The sequence below is a fragment of the Anomaloglossus baeobatrachus genome, chromosome 2, assembly GCF_048569485.1.
Source record: "Anomaloglossus baeobatrachus isolate aAnoBae1 chromosome 2, aAnoBae1.hap1, whole genome shotgun sequence".
In the NCBI taxonomy this organism is placed as follows: Eukaryota; Metazoa; Chordata; class Amphibia; order Anura; family Aromobatidae; genus Anomaloglossus; species Anomaloglossus baeobatrachus.
Window position 1 is genome coordinate 631,814,222 of NC_134354.1, and position 18,718 is coordinate 631,832,939.

Here is an 18,718-nt window from a genome sequence, read left to right on the forward strand (position 1 = left end):
GCTGTAGTTTAATATATATCTGCAGCCTTCAGCAGTTAGCCATCCACAAATGATAGAAATATCTGCGCCCCATGCTTATATATTAAATGTCTATTAACCAGAAGCAATTAATCATTAACATAGCTAGGAGGGTTTGTATTTTACTTACAAATAATCTCTCCATTCTGTCAATTCATCTCTGCTCATGTGTCGTCATTACGCTTATTGCTGTGTATTTCATTTATGCCGTTCTTTATAGCATGGCCACCCACCAGTATCCGGTGATTTGCAGCAACATATGAATGTACTTGAGCAGTTCTGTATGTACTTGGCACACACATATAGACTTGCCTGTGGGCCCCTACTTAATCATTTGTGCTCTAGTAATTTACTGGCTTAGAGGCTTCTGCTGTTGTGGAAAACACATGTAGCAGACTTTCTATAATCTTAGCCCCTAGGATATTATATACTTAATTCACTTCTCTATCTGTGTTGTCTTTTTAATGTTGTCCACTGTTTTCTTCTGTTCTGATGGCTGCCCTTCGGATAGGCTGACCTCTGCTCTCCAAATGACATCCTGCAATTGAAAATTCGGCAAACTCAAAAGACTGTTGCTGCTCTTCTGGCAGTGGGAGAGAAAATCCCACCTTCATCTACTTTCTTATCCTCCTGGGACCTGATAGGCTTTTTTCTCTTGCACATACTCGTTTTTGTCTTAATGTATCTCAGCTATCATTGGAATGCAGTGTCGGCATAACCTCTTTGCATGCGCACACTTGCATCTGTAGCTCTGGATCTTTGAAGGTACACATCTTATTCTCCTTTAGCTTTTGCCTTTAAAGCACTTTCTGTGGCTTCAATGATTTTTATAGCTTTTCCACAGTGTATGTCTTAACTATAGCAATGTCTGTGAGCTTAAAGGGAACTTGTTTCCAGGAAAGGCTTTCTTTAGTTTAGATTTTAGGATCTTTGGGATGTTAATGTTATCCTAAAAAAAACCAATGACCAGATAGATGTTACATTTCGGACAATAGGAGCTTATTTAGTCCTTGGTTGAAAGCCACTAAGTGGGTTCTAAACTGCTCCACGCCCCATTGGATACCACTTTATTGTGGTTATGACACTTGATAAACACTACAGGATTGAACACCCGGCAGCGATAGTGTAGTCTTGTACTGCAGATGCACCCTATGAGACTAGAATAAGTCATGAAGAGTTCCTATGCCAAGACCACTTTTGGGAAATTGAAATTTAAAAATCATTATTGCGGTCAGCGGATCTATACTTTTTGTTTGATTTTAAATAATTTCACCCTAATGAACATTTTGTGGCAATCAAAAATTACTTTCTGCTCTCATTTAAATCTAACCAAAAAAATCATTATAAGGGTATGTTCACACAAGTCATAAAAAAAAAAAAATCTGCAGATTGTGTTGCCAATTTTGTTGCAGATTTCACTTTGTGGATGAAATCCATACAAATCAATTTCTTGCACGGAAATAATTTACGGCATATGGTGCTCCTATAATTTTCTGCAGATTTTCCATATGCCTAAAACCAAATCCATTGCAAATCTGCAACATGTGATCTCTCCTTTGGGTATGTGCCCACGATCCGACATGAGTGTTCTCAACAGGAGAATGCAGTGTCCGTGCCCACGGTCAGGGTTCTGGTAGCTGTGGACTTTCTCTCTCCGCAAGCATTAGTTCACATGCTCAGGAAGCTGCACTGCAGGGCAGTTTACACTATGTCTAAAAGAAGCACAGAGAGCACGGGATTTATAGAAATCTCATCCACTGTGCTTATACTGTGCAATGCAGCATTTTGGACGTAGGGAAAACAAGCTGCATCCAAAACGCTGCTATTCCTGATTGTAGGCACGTACCCTTATACAGATAACACCCTTCCAGGACTAAAACCCAAAATGTATTTGTATAATTACCATATTTTTCGGATTATAAGACGCACTTTTCCTCCTAAAAATTTGGGAGGAAAATGAAGGATGCATCTTAAAATCCGAATGTAGTTTACCGGGCAAGGTGGAGAGGCGTCACAAGAGTTAGGGGCAATGCTGTGCAGTGGGCGCTGCTGTGTGACAGGGCTGCGGGCAGCGAAGCTCTGTGCGACGGGCAGCAAGGCTCTGTGCGGCCGTTTATGAGGCACGGGCCATTCTAAAGATGTTGGCGGTGAATACTTCAAATAATGGCACCCAGGCTCAGCGCATGTGCAGATGGACCTCTCAGTAGCGTACGTGCTGACTCCGGCCTTCATTTCTTTGAAACCCCAGGACAGAGCAGCGCCGTAGCCCGCAGTGAGTATCTGGGCCCCCCTCTCCGCCATCCGCAGCATCGTCGTACTCCAGTACCGCCCCTGCCTCCTGTGACCCCCAGTCCACTGCTGCCCCCCCCTCCGGTAAGACAACACCGGACTATAAAACGGACCCCATGGTTTGGGGTTTTCCCACCCCCCCCCTTTTTTTCCCTCTAAATTTTATTTGGGGTGTGTCTTATAACCGATGCGTCTTATAAAACGAAAAATACGGTACTTGTTACATTGCATTTGCTTTACACTCACACAGTATACCAGTGTAGACTTGATTACAGTGGGAAGCCATGTAAACGCCAATGATCTCCTGTGCTTGTCCTGGCTTTTGCACAGCATGAGCTGCATTCAACTGCTGCAGCAGAGGATGGGCATGGTAGCATGCTGGTGGTGTCTGGCAGCCATAATCATATTTCCATGCTGGTCATCAATATTCTGTGCATGCAGTAGACTAGTGCCATAGATGCTTATTTTGTCATTCTAATTTTATAATATATGTCTAGCACACGGTATTTGCATTAAATGTGAAGGACACTTCTTTATTAGCATATAGCCTTCCATGATGTAAATGAAGCAAACATTTGAATCCACCCGTTATGAGCAATGCATGGCTTCCCTAATAAGCTGCAAGACGGATTCAGATGTTTCTGAAAAGGGATTCATGCTATGATCACAATTCATCCATAAGAAGAAAATGTCAAGCTAATAGTCACTTTATGTGCCACCAGATCTAGGTACGGAATATACAGACTGTATAATAAATATAATCTAAATAATTGCTATTTTTAGTATATTACTGTGAAAGAAAATGTATCATTTTGTTTATGGAAGATAGTGTTTTGTAGCATAAGAATACTATTATTCTTATGGCTCATTCAGACCTGCCTTTTTTTTTTTTACTTACCAGAAAAACAGTCCTAGTTCTATCTGCGATTCTGTTTAGTTTCATCCGAGTTTATCCAATTATCAGTTTTTCTCGGATAAGAACTAAATAAGAAAAGTTTGTCTTATGTAACAGTCTGTGAAAAATGGACAACACTCGGATGGAATCAGAATGTGGTCTGATTTATGTTCTCTGACTGAGACTTGTATTGCTGATTTTGATCACTCAGATCAATACCAAACCTGGCTCCAGGAGTTTGCTCAAACCACTTGTTTCACACAAAAATGTGGACATGTGAACGGGCCCATAGACTAATGCCGCTTTCACATTGTGTTTTCACCTACGTTCACTGGTCCCGTCAGGGCATCCGTCCGAAACATGTTTTGCGGGGAAAAGGGGGGTTCAGACAAATGCCCCGATGGGACCAGTGAACGTAGGTGAAAACGCAATGTGAAAGCGGCCTAAAAGAGTTTTATAAATTGAAAACAGGGATAGAGCTTGTAAGCGCAAAAGAACGTCCAAATGAACCTTTATTGTGAGAACATTTACAATTACTGATTCTGAAACCTTTTCATCCAATCAGTAGGAAATAAAAAATATTGACTACATAAAATCTAATGAGCAAGAAAAATGTTATAGAAGACCTGTCCGCAACAAAATTGTGGTGCTCCTATTTTGTGCCCGCTGGTATCCTCAGTTTTTTTTTTTTTTTGCTTTGTAAATTCACCATACGATTCCAGAGATGTAGGCCTTTTTATTTAGTGCTAATTTTTCTAGTCTTTACCAGGAGGCATGGTTCACAGGGTAATAATGCAGAGCAGCCTAAAAGCACTTCCCTAGAGAATCTGTAAGCCACCTCCCTTGGTAAAAATACCATAAAATCTACTACTAATTAAAAAGGCCCGTACCTCTGGAATAATTTGTCGGATTGAATTAATAAAGAAATACAAAAAGAGAATACCCAGTGGAGCAGCAGGAATAGAACGAGCAAAAACTGTCTGTCCGCCTTTGACCTAGTGATAGGTCCTCTTTAAAGAGTTTTACACTACATTGATATTAATGACCAAACAACTGGTAGATCACTATCAGTGATGGCTAGATACCTAGCACCCCCAATGATCAGCTGCTAACGGCTATGGCAGTGAATAAATGTAAACAGTGAGACAGCTTTGTCACATTGTTTAGTGACCAATCACTGGCTACATCAGATAAGTTCCATTTATCTGAACAGATAAGTAATCATTACCAGTGTGGTGACCAAATCTACTAGGACTTTTATATTGATGACCTATCATTATACTGTTTATATTTAGCCACCACTGTGTAATGCTGGCGGGTGTATTTCACACTGGTGGGTGGACCCACTAACCTGGAGGGGCATGACTTAGAGTCTACCAGGTCTTCGCTCGTACCTCTGATGGTGAGTATGGGCTTGGCTGCTAGCAGGCACCAGGTGTCACTTCAGGGCAGTCCCTGGGTCTGCAGCAGCTGACTGGAGGGTGCTTCTGAGTTGCACAGGCAGGCTTGGGCGTCGACCAGCTGTCTGCTCACTAGTGATTGGACTAGAGTTAATTTCTGCTAGCCTGCTTGTTACCTTTTGGATCACATGTTGTGGGAGACATATCACAGGTACTGCCTACCTTGTTAAGATGGAGGAATTTGTCTACCTTTACCAACTATAGCTTTCTGCTATACCAGTCCGTGTGCTGTTGATTTCCAGTCTGGTGATTTACTGTGTGTTGCTTGGTGTGCTGTAGATAACCTCTTGTTATCTGGTTATTTCCTGCTTTAGTTTTCCTCCTTATCACTTGTTGTCTGATTACTCTGTGTGAGCATGCTGTGTGATAGAGTTTCGTTTTCCTCTGGTTGGTGTTAACATGATTCTGTCTCAGCCCCCTACCAGGGTAAGGAGGGAGGGGGTACTAGATCAGGGCTGGTCAGAAGCATTGGTAGGAAGGTGGCTCACATATCTTCACCATCAGAAGTATCTCTGGGATCAGGGACACTTGGGGCCCTCCTAGCTTGAGGACCAGTTTAGGAGCCCCAGTCCCCTGTTATACCCTGTCACCCTGTAACACAGAGGTCAGGAGCAGACAGGTCAGATAGGATGGGTACGCAAGAAGGGTCAATAACTGACAAACTGACTAGCAACATCGATTGGGCAGAGAGAGGTGGGAGGAGCTGCCTTAAATAGGCCCTGCTAAAACCAGATTGGCGAGGAAACCTAATCTCTGCAGGACACCGTAGGGTTAAATTCCTGCAGAGACCGGCTTTGCCCCCCCCCCCCCCACCCCTTCCCCGTAAGTCCAAATGTAAGCCACAGAAGCAGAATCAACAATGGAAGGGGTGCTGTATCAAACAACTCAGCAGGGAGACCTAACACGAGTAGATGCCATGTGGTGATGGTGAGTGGGACGGCACTAAGGAGATATGCGAGACAGTCACCATGACACACTGGAAGTGATAACAGCAGATCGATGTGGGGGCCAGATGCTGAACCTTCACTGATCTTATATTCCAGAATATAGGGTATGAATAGAAAACTACTGGATAACCCATATAAATAATAAGTTGGTGAGTAAGCCTATCTTCCCACGTAGCGTATTTTCATGCAGTTACGCTGCGATCTGCATGCGTCCTGCATCCCCAGCACAATCTATGAAGATTGTGCCTAACCCATGCCCACATGTCACTTCTTTCCTGCGCTTTGCATGCTGTCTATAGGGAGAGGTAGCATTCAGAGCGCACAAATTCTGCAGGCACCAGGCGCTTCAGAACGGAGCTTTTCAGCTACGCTCTGAAGCGGACCTTTTACGCTGTGGTGCAGAGCGCGTGGGCACATAGCCTAAGACTTTTGTGCACTTCAAAGAACAACCAATCCATCACTGATTACCTTTTGCTTGTTCTGTCTGCTTTCTTTGAATTGTGTTTTCTTAATTAGTAAAACCTTTGAATAACTTTTTAAAAATAAATATATATATATATATATATATATATATATATATATATATATATATGTATATACACACTAGAAGGTGGCACTGATTTTGGTAAGATTGACTTAACATCTCACATGTGTATGTATGCATCTTGACTTGAGATAAACTGGTGCCAGAGGAGCCGGACAGTGACTCTCACATAGCCAACACACAACACTTTGCTCAGCAGAGCATTCCTGTGTCTGCGGGAGTCAGCAGAGATAGCTGTTGGACAGTGTATCTTATGTGCATGCCTAGCTTAAAAGGAAGATATCATATTTTTTGCTCCCCTTCTTCTGAGAGCCGTAACTTTTTTATTTTTCCGTCAGTCTTGCCATGTGAGGGCTTTTTGCGGGACGAGTTGTACTTTTAAATGAAGTTTTACCATATAGTGAACTGGAAAACGGCAAAAAAATTCCAAGTGCAGAAAAGTTGCAGAATAAAGTACAATTGCATGATGGTTTTTGAGATATTTTATTAACCTTGTTCACTATATGGTAAAACTGATGTATCGGTGTGATGCCTCAGGTTGGTACGAGTTTGTAGACACTAAACATGTATAAGTGTACTTTTAGCTAAGGGGTTAAAAAAAAATGAGAAGTTTGTTTAAAAAAAAAGTGGTACACTTTTTGCGCCATTTTCTGCGACCCATAGCTTTTTCATTTTTCGGGATCTATGGCTCATTGACGGCTTATTTTTTGCTTCTCAAGCTGACATTTTTAATGGTACCATTTTTGCACAGATGCTACGTTTTGATCGCCTAATATTGCATTTTGCGCAAAATTTGTGGCAACCAAAAAACATAATTTTGGCATTTCTTTTTTTTCCCAGTACGCCATTTATCGATCAGATTAATTGATTTTATATTTTGGTAGATTGGGCATTTCTGAACACGGCAATACCAATTATGTGTATATTTTTTTAATTTTTTTAACACATTTAATTTTCAGTGGGGCGAAAGGAGGGGTAATTTGAACTTTTTAGGTTATTTTTAATTTTTTTTTTAAACTTTTTTTTTTAACTTTTTATTATTTTACCAGTTCCCCTAGGGGACTATAGGGATCAGCAGTCTGATCGCTCATTCTTTGCTGTTGATCACAGCTACACAGCTGAAATCAGCAGAAAAACTGACCTCTTGTAAACCTGCAGTCCTCGGCCAGGTGAAACAGGAAGTGAGTCATGTGAGCTACAGGAGTCATCACATGACCCTGTGCTACCATGACAACCATCAACTCACAGTGAGTACAGATTTATCGCAGTGAGGATGTAAATAGCTCCATCACATTTTGACAGTGCAATATAAGGGGTTAACAGGCATGGGTGGAACACGGATCCACTCGTGCCTTCAAAGCGTACAAATCAGCTGATGTGCGCGGATCCCTGCCAGCTGCTGGCAGGAGCCGGCGGAGATTAGACTATGACCGCTTAGGATGTTTTTTACTGCCCGCGGTCGTTAAGGGATAAATGATGTGTTGACATCGTGCACCTGCTGCACTGAGCACCCCACTGCCAGGAGGAAATGACTTTATTCATCCCAGCAGCCATGTTCTTCCAGTCATAAGTGTGCGGCCTCAGCGGTATCAGTCACTGCTCTGTGCTAAGTGAGAGGATGCTGTATGCCCCGGAACTCGGAACTAACTGACAGATGGCTCTGTATGATGCAATGCTGAAGCTGCCGGAAGGAATAAAGTTAATTTCCTCCTGGCAGCAGGGCTCTTAGTGTGACTGCTGCACAATGTCAGAACCTTATTAATCTGCAGATTACACTTTAGAATCTTAGGTCAAACTTGTAAGAGTACATCATTAAGGTGAGGTCTGGAATAATGTTGCAGAAAGTTACGTTATTTTCGCACCTCAAAAACATTCAACTTCATACAGACTAAAAAAGAAAAACAACATTTTCCCAGAACTGTGATTATGGAAACCATATTATGGTAAATATATGTATGATGAAAATGGCATATTAGAAATATGCGTGAAGTGGGGGAATGCAATTGTTGAGATTAATATTTCTATGGGAGGATGTTCATTCATCAATCCATAATTACTACAGCTTTGCTATGATCAGCAAAATGAAAAAAAAGAAATGATGTACATTTTCTAAGTATTTATAGCTACAGAAAAGTACCGTATTTTTCGGACTATAAGACGCACCGGACCATAACACGCACCCTGCTTTTAGAGGAAGAAAATAGGAAAATAAAATTTTACGCAAAAAATGTGGTCATGACACACTGTTATGGGGTGAGGATCTGCAGCTGACACGGTTATGCGGGTAATGTCTCCAAATTCTCTACTAAGGTACCCCATCCTGGTAATGAGCCTCCTGCCTTGTATATTATACCCATCCTTGTATATATGTCCCACATCACATAAAAACATAAACGTTTAGGCTATGTGCGCATGCTGCGTTTTTTGCCTAATTTTTGTGCATTTTTTGAGTGCAGTTTTGGTCTCAAAACTGCATGAATTTCCTTCCCCAGCAAAGTCTGAGATTTCAGTTTTGCTGTCCGCACATTGCAGTTTTTTTTGGCTGCGTCTTTTTGGTGACCACAAAGATGCAGCATGTCAAATTTTTTTGCGTCTTGTCCCTGCGTTCGGAGGGCTGGTATTTGGCCAAATATTGCTCTCCATATAAAGTCTATGGGGACCAGAATCGAACGCAAAGGGGTAGGAGCAAGCGCTACATACTCACCGATCACCAGTCGGCTGTCATACTGCTGCCACGGCAGCTCTTTCATCTTCCGGAGTCGGACGCTCATTAGGCTCATAACATTCACTCCTTCCCTGCTCACCGGTGGCTGTGATTGGTTGCAGGCAGACCGGCCCCCACGTTGAGTGACAGCTGGCTGACTACAGCCAATCACAGATGTCGGTGGGCAGGTCTATATCGTACAGTAAATTAAGTAAATAAATAATTAAAAAAAAAGACGATGTGCGGTCTCCCCCAATTTTGATATCCAGCCAAGATAAAGTCTCACAGCTGGGGTGGTATTCTCAGGCTGGGGAGACCCACATTATGGGGAGACCCCCAAGCCTAAGAATATCAGCCAGCAGCTGCCCAGAATTGCCGCATCCAATAGAGGCGACAGTCCTGGGACTTTTCCTGGCTCATCCCGGTTGTCCTGGTAATAAGGAGTTAATAGCAGCAGCCCATAGCTGCAACTAAGTCCTAGCTTAGTGATGGTAGGCGTCTATGAGACACCCCCCCATCACTAAGCTGTAAGTGAAAGTAAATAAACACAATCACCTAAAAAATCCTTTATTTGAAATGAAAGACAAAAAAAAAACCCTCTTTCACCACTTTATTAACCCCTAAACACCCTTTCAGGTTAGAGTAATTCACACTAGGTCCCATGACGCATCCAGATCTGCTACATCTGACAATCACAGAGAGTGGCTATAGAGCACGACTGCTCACTGTGAGGGTCAGGCCGCAAGTAAAGTGAGCAGCGGGGACACCAGCTGTCACCTCACATCACCTGACTGAATACATTGCTTATCTCGCTCTCACTTCAGCCACGGCCTGATATGCGGTCACAATTGGAGGACCCCCGCTGTATACTCATCTTTCCTCATGCCACGCAGCACTGCTTGTCTTCCTGTCTGTGCCAGCAGCAGCACCGCTGACCTGTGTGGAGCTGTGCGCACAGCAATGATGTTATCGCTGTGCGCATTGCTCTCCATACACATCAGTGGGCAGGCAGACAGGGGGATATTTCAATGCTGTAGGGACTGGTGAGTATACTTATTCATTGCCCCCCGCGCTGATGATGATACGCGGGGGCAGTGAATATAGCCACACATGTTCACGCCAGGCTGTAGGAGCCAAGGATGATCACACGGGCCGGCTGTTTAGTATGTGCGGACGCCGTGCACCGGCTTCAGGGCTGAGACATGATGGGCGTCGTGATGCAGTGCATATGAAATGAGGCTAATGAGCAGGCCCACGTGGTCACGGTAGGCGTGGCTACAGCCTGCTCCTGCCTCTGATGACCCGCTCCACCACCACCGCATCCCCGATCCCCGCCGCCATCAGACTATAAAAAGCACCCCCTACTTTCCCCCAAAATGTGGGGGGAAAAAAGTGCGTGTTATAGTCCGAAAAATACAGTAGATGTCATGCAACTTCATACACCTGAACTCTTTCTCTATGAAGTTAATGGGATAAAAATGTTTGAAAATGGACAAAAAATAATTATCTTTTTGTGCAGTGTTTTGACAAGATTTTTTAAAGGTCTTCTGGTCATTGCAATAAATTGAAAATGTCATAAAACTTTGTATAATGAAAACCATGTTCTAAAATAACTGCAGAAATGTAGCAGAATAATACAATATGGAAGTGTAAATAATTTTCAAGCCATGATATAGCGGGTCATCCTGGTCATAGACCGACAGATGAGTCTTAGATTTTATGTAGTTGCATAAATTAGAAAACAGAGAACTTATTTCTGTAGTCCCAGTAAAAATTCCCTGCGTTCACAAATACATCTGCCCTCTGCTACATGAACTTACTTAGTTACAAACAGGCAAATTGCCTCTTCAGGGAGGATTTGAACTCTATTGCCACCTATTGGAAGTAACTATCCTAAAAGTCAATATCGACTCTTTAAACAAGCCTTGTCATATGACTTGGGATAAATAAGCCAAACCAGAATCTCAATTTGCAGACACCTGGTTTGGCTAGGTGAGAGCTAAGACTGGGATCTAAGGGGGAGGTTTTCTCCTTATGGAGAGTGACACACCAGGTTTTTCCTGGCATGCCAGTATAAAGAGGCTTAGGCCCTGTGCGCACTGGAAAATGGAATTTTCTCAAGAAAATTCTGCAGGTATTCAAAGATTACCGCATCCGCGGTAAAAAAACGCGGCAAACCGCACCCGAAAACCGAATGCGGTTTGCCGCGGTTTGCTGCAGTTTTACCGCGGTATTGCCGCGGTTTTGCCACGTGCGGGTTGGTATGTGCTTTATTGCATTCAATGCAATAAAGCGCATTGAAAGAAAAAAAAAAAGTCATTTCATTCTGAGATAGAGAAATAGACAGAAGAATAGATAGATAGACAGACAGAGGGATAGATAGAAGGATGATAGATAGAGGGATAGATAGATAGATAGATAGATAGAGTCCCTGTGAGCACACTGCATTTCTCACGGTCGGCAGTGAGTTCACATTACCGGCCGTGGGAAATGCCCTGGAGTTACCTCTGCTGTCTCGCTGCGAGGCTACATTCAGCAGTGTCTGTATCAGTCGCGGCTGGATGCTAGCATCGCAGGACGCCGGAGCTGTGGATTACGTCGGAGCTTTGTTTCAGGAGGGGTTAATAAAAGGGTGAACGAGGCTTATTTGTGTTTTATTTAAAATAAAGGATTTTTCGGTGTGTTTTTTCACTTTACTTACGGGTTGATCATGTCAGCTGTCTCATAGACGCTGCCATGATCAAGCCTGGACTTAGTGGCGGCGATCCGCCACCATTTACTCCTTGAATTACCTTGACCGCCACTGCTACACGGCAGCAAGAAGAGCCGGGGACACTCCGGTACTGCCGCATAATGCATGCGACAGTCCCGGGGCAGCTGCGGCTGATATTCAAGGCTGCGGGAGGGGGAGTGAGGCGGGGGACATTAACCCTGCCCCTCTCCCTCCCCAGCCTGAGAATACCGGGCCGCCGCTGTGTGCTTACCTCGGCTGGACGGTAAATATACAGCGGAGCCCACGTGTTTTTTGTTTTCTATATTTCCGTTTGACTTCTATGTGTGTTCTATGTGTCTGTGTTCTATGTGTCTGTGATGTGTGTGTGTCTGTGATCTGTGTGTGTTTACTCTGCTCCGCTTCCTCTTCCTGTAATGACATCACTTCCCTGCAAAACCGCAGGCAAGCGATGTACATTACCGCAGGTAAACCGCGAAATACCGCAGGGAATAACGCAGGAAAACGCAGTGAACCGCACAGAATTTGCTGCCTGCGTTATTCCCTGCGGGATTTCATGATTACATTGGAGTCAATGGAGTGAAATCCCGCAGCAAAACATGCAGCTGTCAAAATCCGCCTAGTGCGCACAGGATTTTTTTTTCCCATAGGTTTTGCTGGTGATTCACTGCAGAGATGTTATGAACATTTTCTGCAGCGAAATATGCAGCAAATCCGCAGAAAATCCGCGGCAAAATCCGGTAAGTGCGTACAGGGCCTTAAAGGAAATCTGTCACCACTTTGACCTTTTTAAACTGTAAGGCTGAGACCGCACTTTGCGTTCACCTACTTGCAGTTCTAAACGCACGTTTTTGGCTTAATTGATTTGACCAAAGTTGCCTTTTTCAGAACTTTAGCGCTGAAAACGCATGCATATTTACCGCTTTTGTGATGCGTTTTCAGCGCTTTTTACATGCTTTTTCACCTGCGTTTTGACAGATGCGTTTTGAACATCAATACACTGCTAAATAAAGTTTAAACAGTCAAACATAATGAAAAAAAGAGGAAAAAAAAAGGATCATATCTATATTAATGGGAAAAATAATGAAAATAGATATATTTCATTAAATTATAGCGGTAATATACATTTTATCGCTAAAATAGCAATAAATGCATATTTTTCTTAAATTTAATTGTCGGATTATGTGTGTGTGTAAAGGGACATAGCAAATCATTATTTTGAAGTCCAAAACGCATGTTTTCTGCACTGAAAAAGCAGGTAAAACGCAGGAATTTGAAGGAATCTTGGTTTTTCCCATTTCTCATTGACTACAATGTTACCAAAACGCACCCAAAATGGCAAAAACAATTGACATGCTGCTTCTTTGAACGCATGGTTTTTGCCACAAAATCTGCAAATTAAACGCAGCGTTTAGAAACGCAAAGTGGGGTCTAGAAATCCCCATTTTTCATAGACTTTGCTGTGAAATCAAAACGCATGCCTTTTGGCATGAAAAAGGTGCAGCTCAAAACGGACCTAAAAAGCACCTAAAACGCAGGTGGAAACGCAAAGTGTGGTCTCAGCCTTAACATGGAAACACAGGTTATAGACTGCTGAAAAATGTCATACCTATCTGCCTCATATCAGATGCAGTGTTATGGAAATATCCTCTTTTATCACTTTATGTAAATTAACTCTTCCATGCTTCGCTATGGAGCGGATGCTAGATACAAAAGAATACGTTGATTCATAATGTACATATTAATTATTATAATTGACCAAAGTCACCATACCATGAATTACTTTTTGAAAACTGACTCTTCATGACACTCATAAGACATTGATAAAAGCTAAATAAACCATAGATTATGAATATATAAAGTTTTTTTTATTTTTGTGCGCAACACAAACAGGATTAGGCTGCTTTCACACTACATTTTTTTTTAGCATGTGTCATGAACGTTTTTTTGCTGCAAAAGCGGATCCTGTTTTTGCAAAGAAAAACACATTGCAAACGCATGTGTTATTTTGCAGGATCCTGTCACTTGAAGTTTATGGGCGGGCATTGGAGTCATGTGATCGGGAGTGAGGGGAACTGAACGTGAGACTGGGAGCCGGCATCTGACAGCTGCAGTAAGCTGTAACCAAGGTAAACATCGGGTAACTAAGTGAAGTGCTTTGCTTGAATACCCGATATTTACCTTGGTTACGAGCGTCCGCAGCTGCTAGGAGCCAGCTCCCTGCACACGTAACCAAGGTAAACATCGGGTAACTAAGAAGCGCTTTGCTTGGTTACCCGATATTTACCTTGGTTACGAGCGTCCGCCGCTCTCAGGCGGGGGAGAGAGAGAAAAAGGTAGAGGAGAGAGGAGGGGGCGAGAGGGACTGATCACGCCAGGCTGGTTTCTGGGCATGCTCAGTAGAGCAAGCAGGATCCTGTCTATTAGCATGCCAGCGTTCACATGCGTTTGCGTGCTATTTAGTCAGGATCCAGCGATTTGCAGTATTTGGACGCAGCTCAAAAACGCAACAAGTAGCGTTTTTGAAAATAGTTAAAAAACTGCAAGTCGCTGGATCCTCACTATAACGCACGCAACAAATACATGTGAACGCATGTTGACACGAGTCCATTGCAAATGCATTGAAATGAAAACGCATTTGCACTGAATCCGTTTTTACGTTAAAAAAACGTTAATGACACATGTTAAAAAAACGTAGTGTGAAAGCAGCTTTACACAGACACTAATGATTTAAAATCAACACACAGGACAAATCGGGCAGTGTGGATGAGTACAGAGCTTTTTGTATTGCTTAAGGCAGGGGTGGGGAACCTCCGGCCCGCGGGCCGTATACGGCCCGTGACGACTTTTTATGCGGCCCCCGGGCACATTCCCGGGGACCATTGCGCTTTTCCCGGCTGCCGGCCCTTTAAATCCCACTGCCTTATGCCCTGTGGGTAGATGCTAGAATGTACGGGCTCTCTCCAGATCCTGACTTCCAGGACCTGACTGCAGCCCATACATTCTAGGCTTATCCCCGGCCTGTGCGCTCTGGTGGGCGGGTAAGCAGCACGCTGCAGAGCTGCAGCAGGTTTACCAGCCTCCTGGACCTGCTGTGTGTGTGTGACTCTCCCTCCCCCTCACTGCGAGTACTCAACCCATCGCTGCCCCCCCCCGCTCAGTGCTGTGTACCCCCTCGTACTGTGTGTACCCCCCAATGCTGTATGTACCCCCCAATGCTGTGTGTACCCCCTCGTGCTGTGTACCCCCTCGTGCTGTATGTACCCCCCAATGCTGTGTGTACCCCCTCGTGCTGTGTACCCCCTAGTGCAGTGTGTACCCCCTAGTGCAGTGTTTACCCCCTAGTACAGTGAGTACCCCCTATTACAGTGAGTACCCCCTAATGCTGTGTGTACCCCTTAATGCTGTGTGTACCCCTTAATGCTGTGTGTACCCCCTCGTGCTGTGTATCCCCTCGTGCTGTGTACCCCCTCGTGCTGTGTGTACCCCCTCATGCTGTGTACCTCCCAGTACAGTGTGTACCCCCCAGTGCTGTGTACCCCCTAGTGCTGTGTGTACCCCCTAATGCTGTGTACACCCTAGTGCTGTGTACCCACTCAGCGCGGTGTAACCCCTCACTGCTGTCCGTGCCCCCCCTAGTGCTGTCTGTACCCCCTGGGTGATGTTTATACCCCCCCACCAGTGCTGTCCGCACCACCTAATGCTGTCCATGCTGCCACCAGTGCTGTCCATGCCACGGTGAGTGCTGCCTGTGCCCCCCTTATGCTGTCCATGCTCCCCAGTGCTGTGTGCCACCCCTCAGTGCTCTTAACTCGCTACTGCTGTCTGTACCCTCCCACTGTTTTCTATGCTCCCCAGTCCGTGCTCTCCTGTTGATGTCTATGTTCCCCCAGACCTGTCTGTCTCCCTAGTGCTGCCACCCAGTGCAGTGCGTGCTGCCACCCAGTGCAGTGCGTGCTGCCACCCAGTGCAGTGCGTGCTGCCACCCAGTGCAGTGCGTGCTGCCACCCAGTGCAGTGCGTGCTGCCACCCAGTGCAGTGCGTGCTGCCACCCAGTGCAGTGCGTGCTGCCACCCAGTGCAGTGCGTGCTGCCACCCAGTGCTGTGCGTGTCCCCAGTCATGTCTGTGCCACCGCCAGGGCTGTCCATGCCCCAGCCCCTCCTGTGATGTATATGCCCCAGCCCCTCCTGTGATGTATATGCCCCAGCCCCTCCTGTGATGTATATGCCCCAGCCCATCCTGTGATGTATATGCCCCAGCCCATCCTGTGATGTATATGCCCCAGCCCCTCCTGTGATGTATATGCCCCAGCCCCTCCTGTGATGTATATGCCCCAGCCCCTCCTGTGATGTATATGCCCCAGCCCCTCCTGTGATGTATATGCCCCAGCCCCTCCTGTGATGTAAATGCCCCAGCCCCTCCTGTGATGTGTACTCCCAGTGTCTCCTGTAATTTATGCGCCCTGGCCCCTCCTGTGATGTGTATGCCCCCAGCATCTCCAGACAGAGACAAACCTGGAAAAGCAGCTGTGAGAAACAAGATGATCAATATCACCGAACATCACAATCGCACCAAAGAGAAGCAGCTCCGGCCACCACAATAGGGGTGAGTTAATTAATCGTTTGACCAAATATAGCAGGGTTATTTTTCAGGTTGATAATGTTGTGCGGCCCCCAAAGGTTAGTAGGAAATTCCAAATGGCCCCCGGCAGTAAAAAGGTTCCCCACCCCTGGCTTAAGGCAAATAGAAGGAGTTCATGGGAGCTCTGAAAGAACAATATATATAGGAAAATCCAATGTTGTTGGTGATTAAATGGTTACACCTTCTGTATAACAACAGTTACCAAGACAGATAATCTGCAGCAATTGGATAAACAACAAGATAAATTCATGCAGCATGACATGGTACCAAACTAAACTAAACGTTAGTGGATCAAATGGCATTACACAGTAATAATAGCATAGAATTATATAATTATCAATGTTAGATGTAATGCCTCTAATACAAAACTAATATATCAGTTTGGTGATATCCATTCCCATTATGCCACCAGAAGGCTTGAAATTTGCAGTAAATACTGCCTAATAGTTGCTATCCATGAAAGACTGCATGTAACCAGCAAAATACGCAAATCAGACAGATGCTCCCATGGGGGAGATACCCACCAGTTAGTGCCCTGACCAAACACACCGCCCCACAACTCGACGCGCATTTCGCAACAGCTTCATCGGGAGGTCCGCTCCATAGCTCATAGGAAGAGCTCATTTACATAGTGATAAAAGATGATTTTTCCACAACACGGCATCTGATATGAGACATAAAGGTAAGACTATTGTCAGCAGTCTACAACCTGTATGCTCATATTAACAGTGTAAAAAGGTCAAAGTGATGACAAATTCCCTTTATACCCCTTGCATGCTCATCTGGGAAATGTATTAAGTTTCCCAGAGGAGCATATTAGGCGTTTAAGTCTCCTCATACTGGCATGCCAGACCTGGTGTGTCACTCTCCATAAGGAGAAAGCTTCCTCCTTGGTTACAAGCAGAAATTTATCATTTAGATGCCTTTTTTTATTCTTGAAAAATGTCCAATGCCGACATTATTTTTCTAAATTGTATGGTTGTAACTTTAACAATGCCCTTATTTACTGGAGCCCCGCACTCATTATTATCTTCCCATCCTTGCCATTATAAAGTATTCTCTTGGCTTATGCAGCACGTATTAATGGTTCGCATCCATCTAATGCACTAGAATACGAGACATCTCTGTTGTATAAATGTCACATTGCTTTTTTCACATTCCCGGGAGAACACTCTTATAGCATTTACGAATGGTGAACACTCGAGGGAAGCGTGCCCTTTTTGCAATGCAGGGAGGAAGATGACGGATAGGTCATAGGTCCGCTGATATTCGGCACCATCCGTGATGCACACTTCACTACTCATGATGTGATTATTGCCGTTGGCTTTTAATTAACTATAAAGCCTTTAATACAAGATCAAGGATCTGACAACAGGCACACTTCAATAGAAAGCCATTATTGTTATTTGATGTTCTATTTGCTTTTCAGTGGCTGTTTTAACACTTTGAGTACCAGTACCGGTTAGCAGTGATAGAAAGCAATGTAAGCCTAAGTTATAAGAAAACGTCAGCTGAATTTTTTTTGTGCAGTGATAAGCGGCATTGTACGGTTTTAGCGTAATTAATGAGATTTCTGAAATCCCATGGAAACTCTGTTTTTATTACCCATATATATTGAGCCTTGATGTGTTTTTACAAAGAGCTTGTCAATACTTTCAGCATTTTAGCCTTGTTAAAATGGTTGAGGAATGCAAAAAACACATGTATTGTACGCAGAATTTTTATTGGCACCACTTTGGCTTTCAGTGCAGAAAAAAAAGACTGCAAAAAATGGTTCCTGTTAACAACCTCATAGATTGTGGCTTAGGTATTTCTGTGGATCTTATCCTGTTTTTGGATCCACTGCTTAATGAATAATGCCGTGTACTGCATAAACAACATCTCAAAAAACACGTAATAGCAATTTGCCAAATGAGTATAATTGCAGTCAATTTACATAGTGATAACACAAACCTCAATTTGTGCTTCCATGGAAGGCCTATACTTTTCCATTGTCAGCAGGGTTTGTAATTGCTTAAGTGCCAAAAAGTGCAGTCTGGGCACTCTTGTATGTATTAAATAACCTGCTATTTGTGAAGCCAGGCACTGCCATATTCACGGTGATCAACTAATTGCAAGATCAGCTTTCATTTTAACAAGAGATTATCATCCTAAAAGAACCTCTTTGAACAAACAGGATGATTTATTGCATTCCTTAAAGTATATAGGATGGACATCTTCATTTTTAGCAAAAATAAACATGATTTTTAACTAGTACCGTAGAAATACAGAATACGTATAATAATACACAGTGGGTAAAATTAGTACGAAACACTTCACCAGTTTTTAAGTAACTATATTCCTAAGGTGCTATTGACCTGAATTTCTCACCAGATGTCAATAACATCCCATTCAGTCCACACAGCAAAGAAATCAAACCATATACAAGTGCATGTCAATAAATTTCAAGTGTTTATTTCTGTTAAAGGGAACATGTCACTAGAAATTT

General features: G+C 43.7%; 1 protein-coding gene across 6 annotated transcripts in view; it reads left to right on the forward strand.

The window, feature by feature from the left end:
* LRCH1 (leucine rich repeats and calponin homology domain containing 1) overlaps positions 1-18,718 on the forward strand; it is a 330,560-nt gene that overhangs the window by 296,222 nt on the left and 15,620 nt on the right. For 4 of the 6 annotated variants that reach the window (XM_075336886.1, XM_075336889.1, XM_075336887.1 and 1 more), the window contains one exon: positions 530-783. The exons of the other annotated variants lie outside the window; for them this stretch is intronic. In XM_075336886.1, the coding sequence (XP_075193001.1) occupies positions 530-736 (207 nt within the window). In that variant the 3' untranslated portion in view covers positions 737-783. The remainder of the gene's footprint in view (positions 1-529; positions 784-18,718) is intronic. 6 annotated transcript variants of the gene reach the window in all.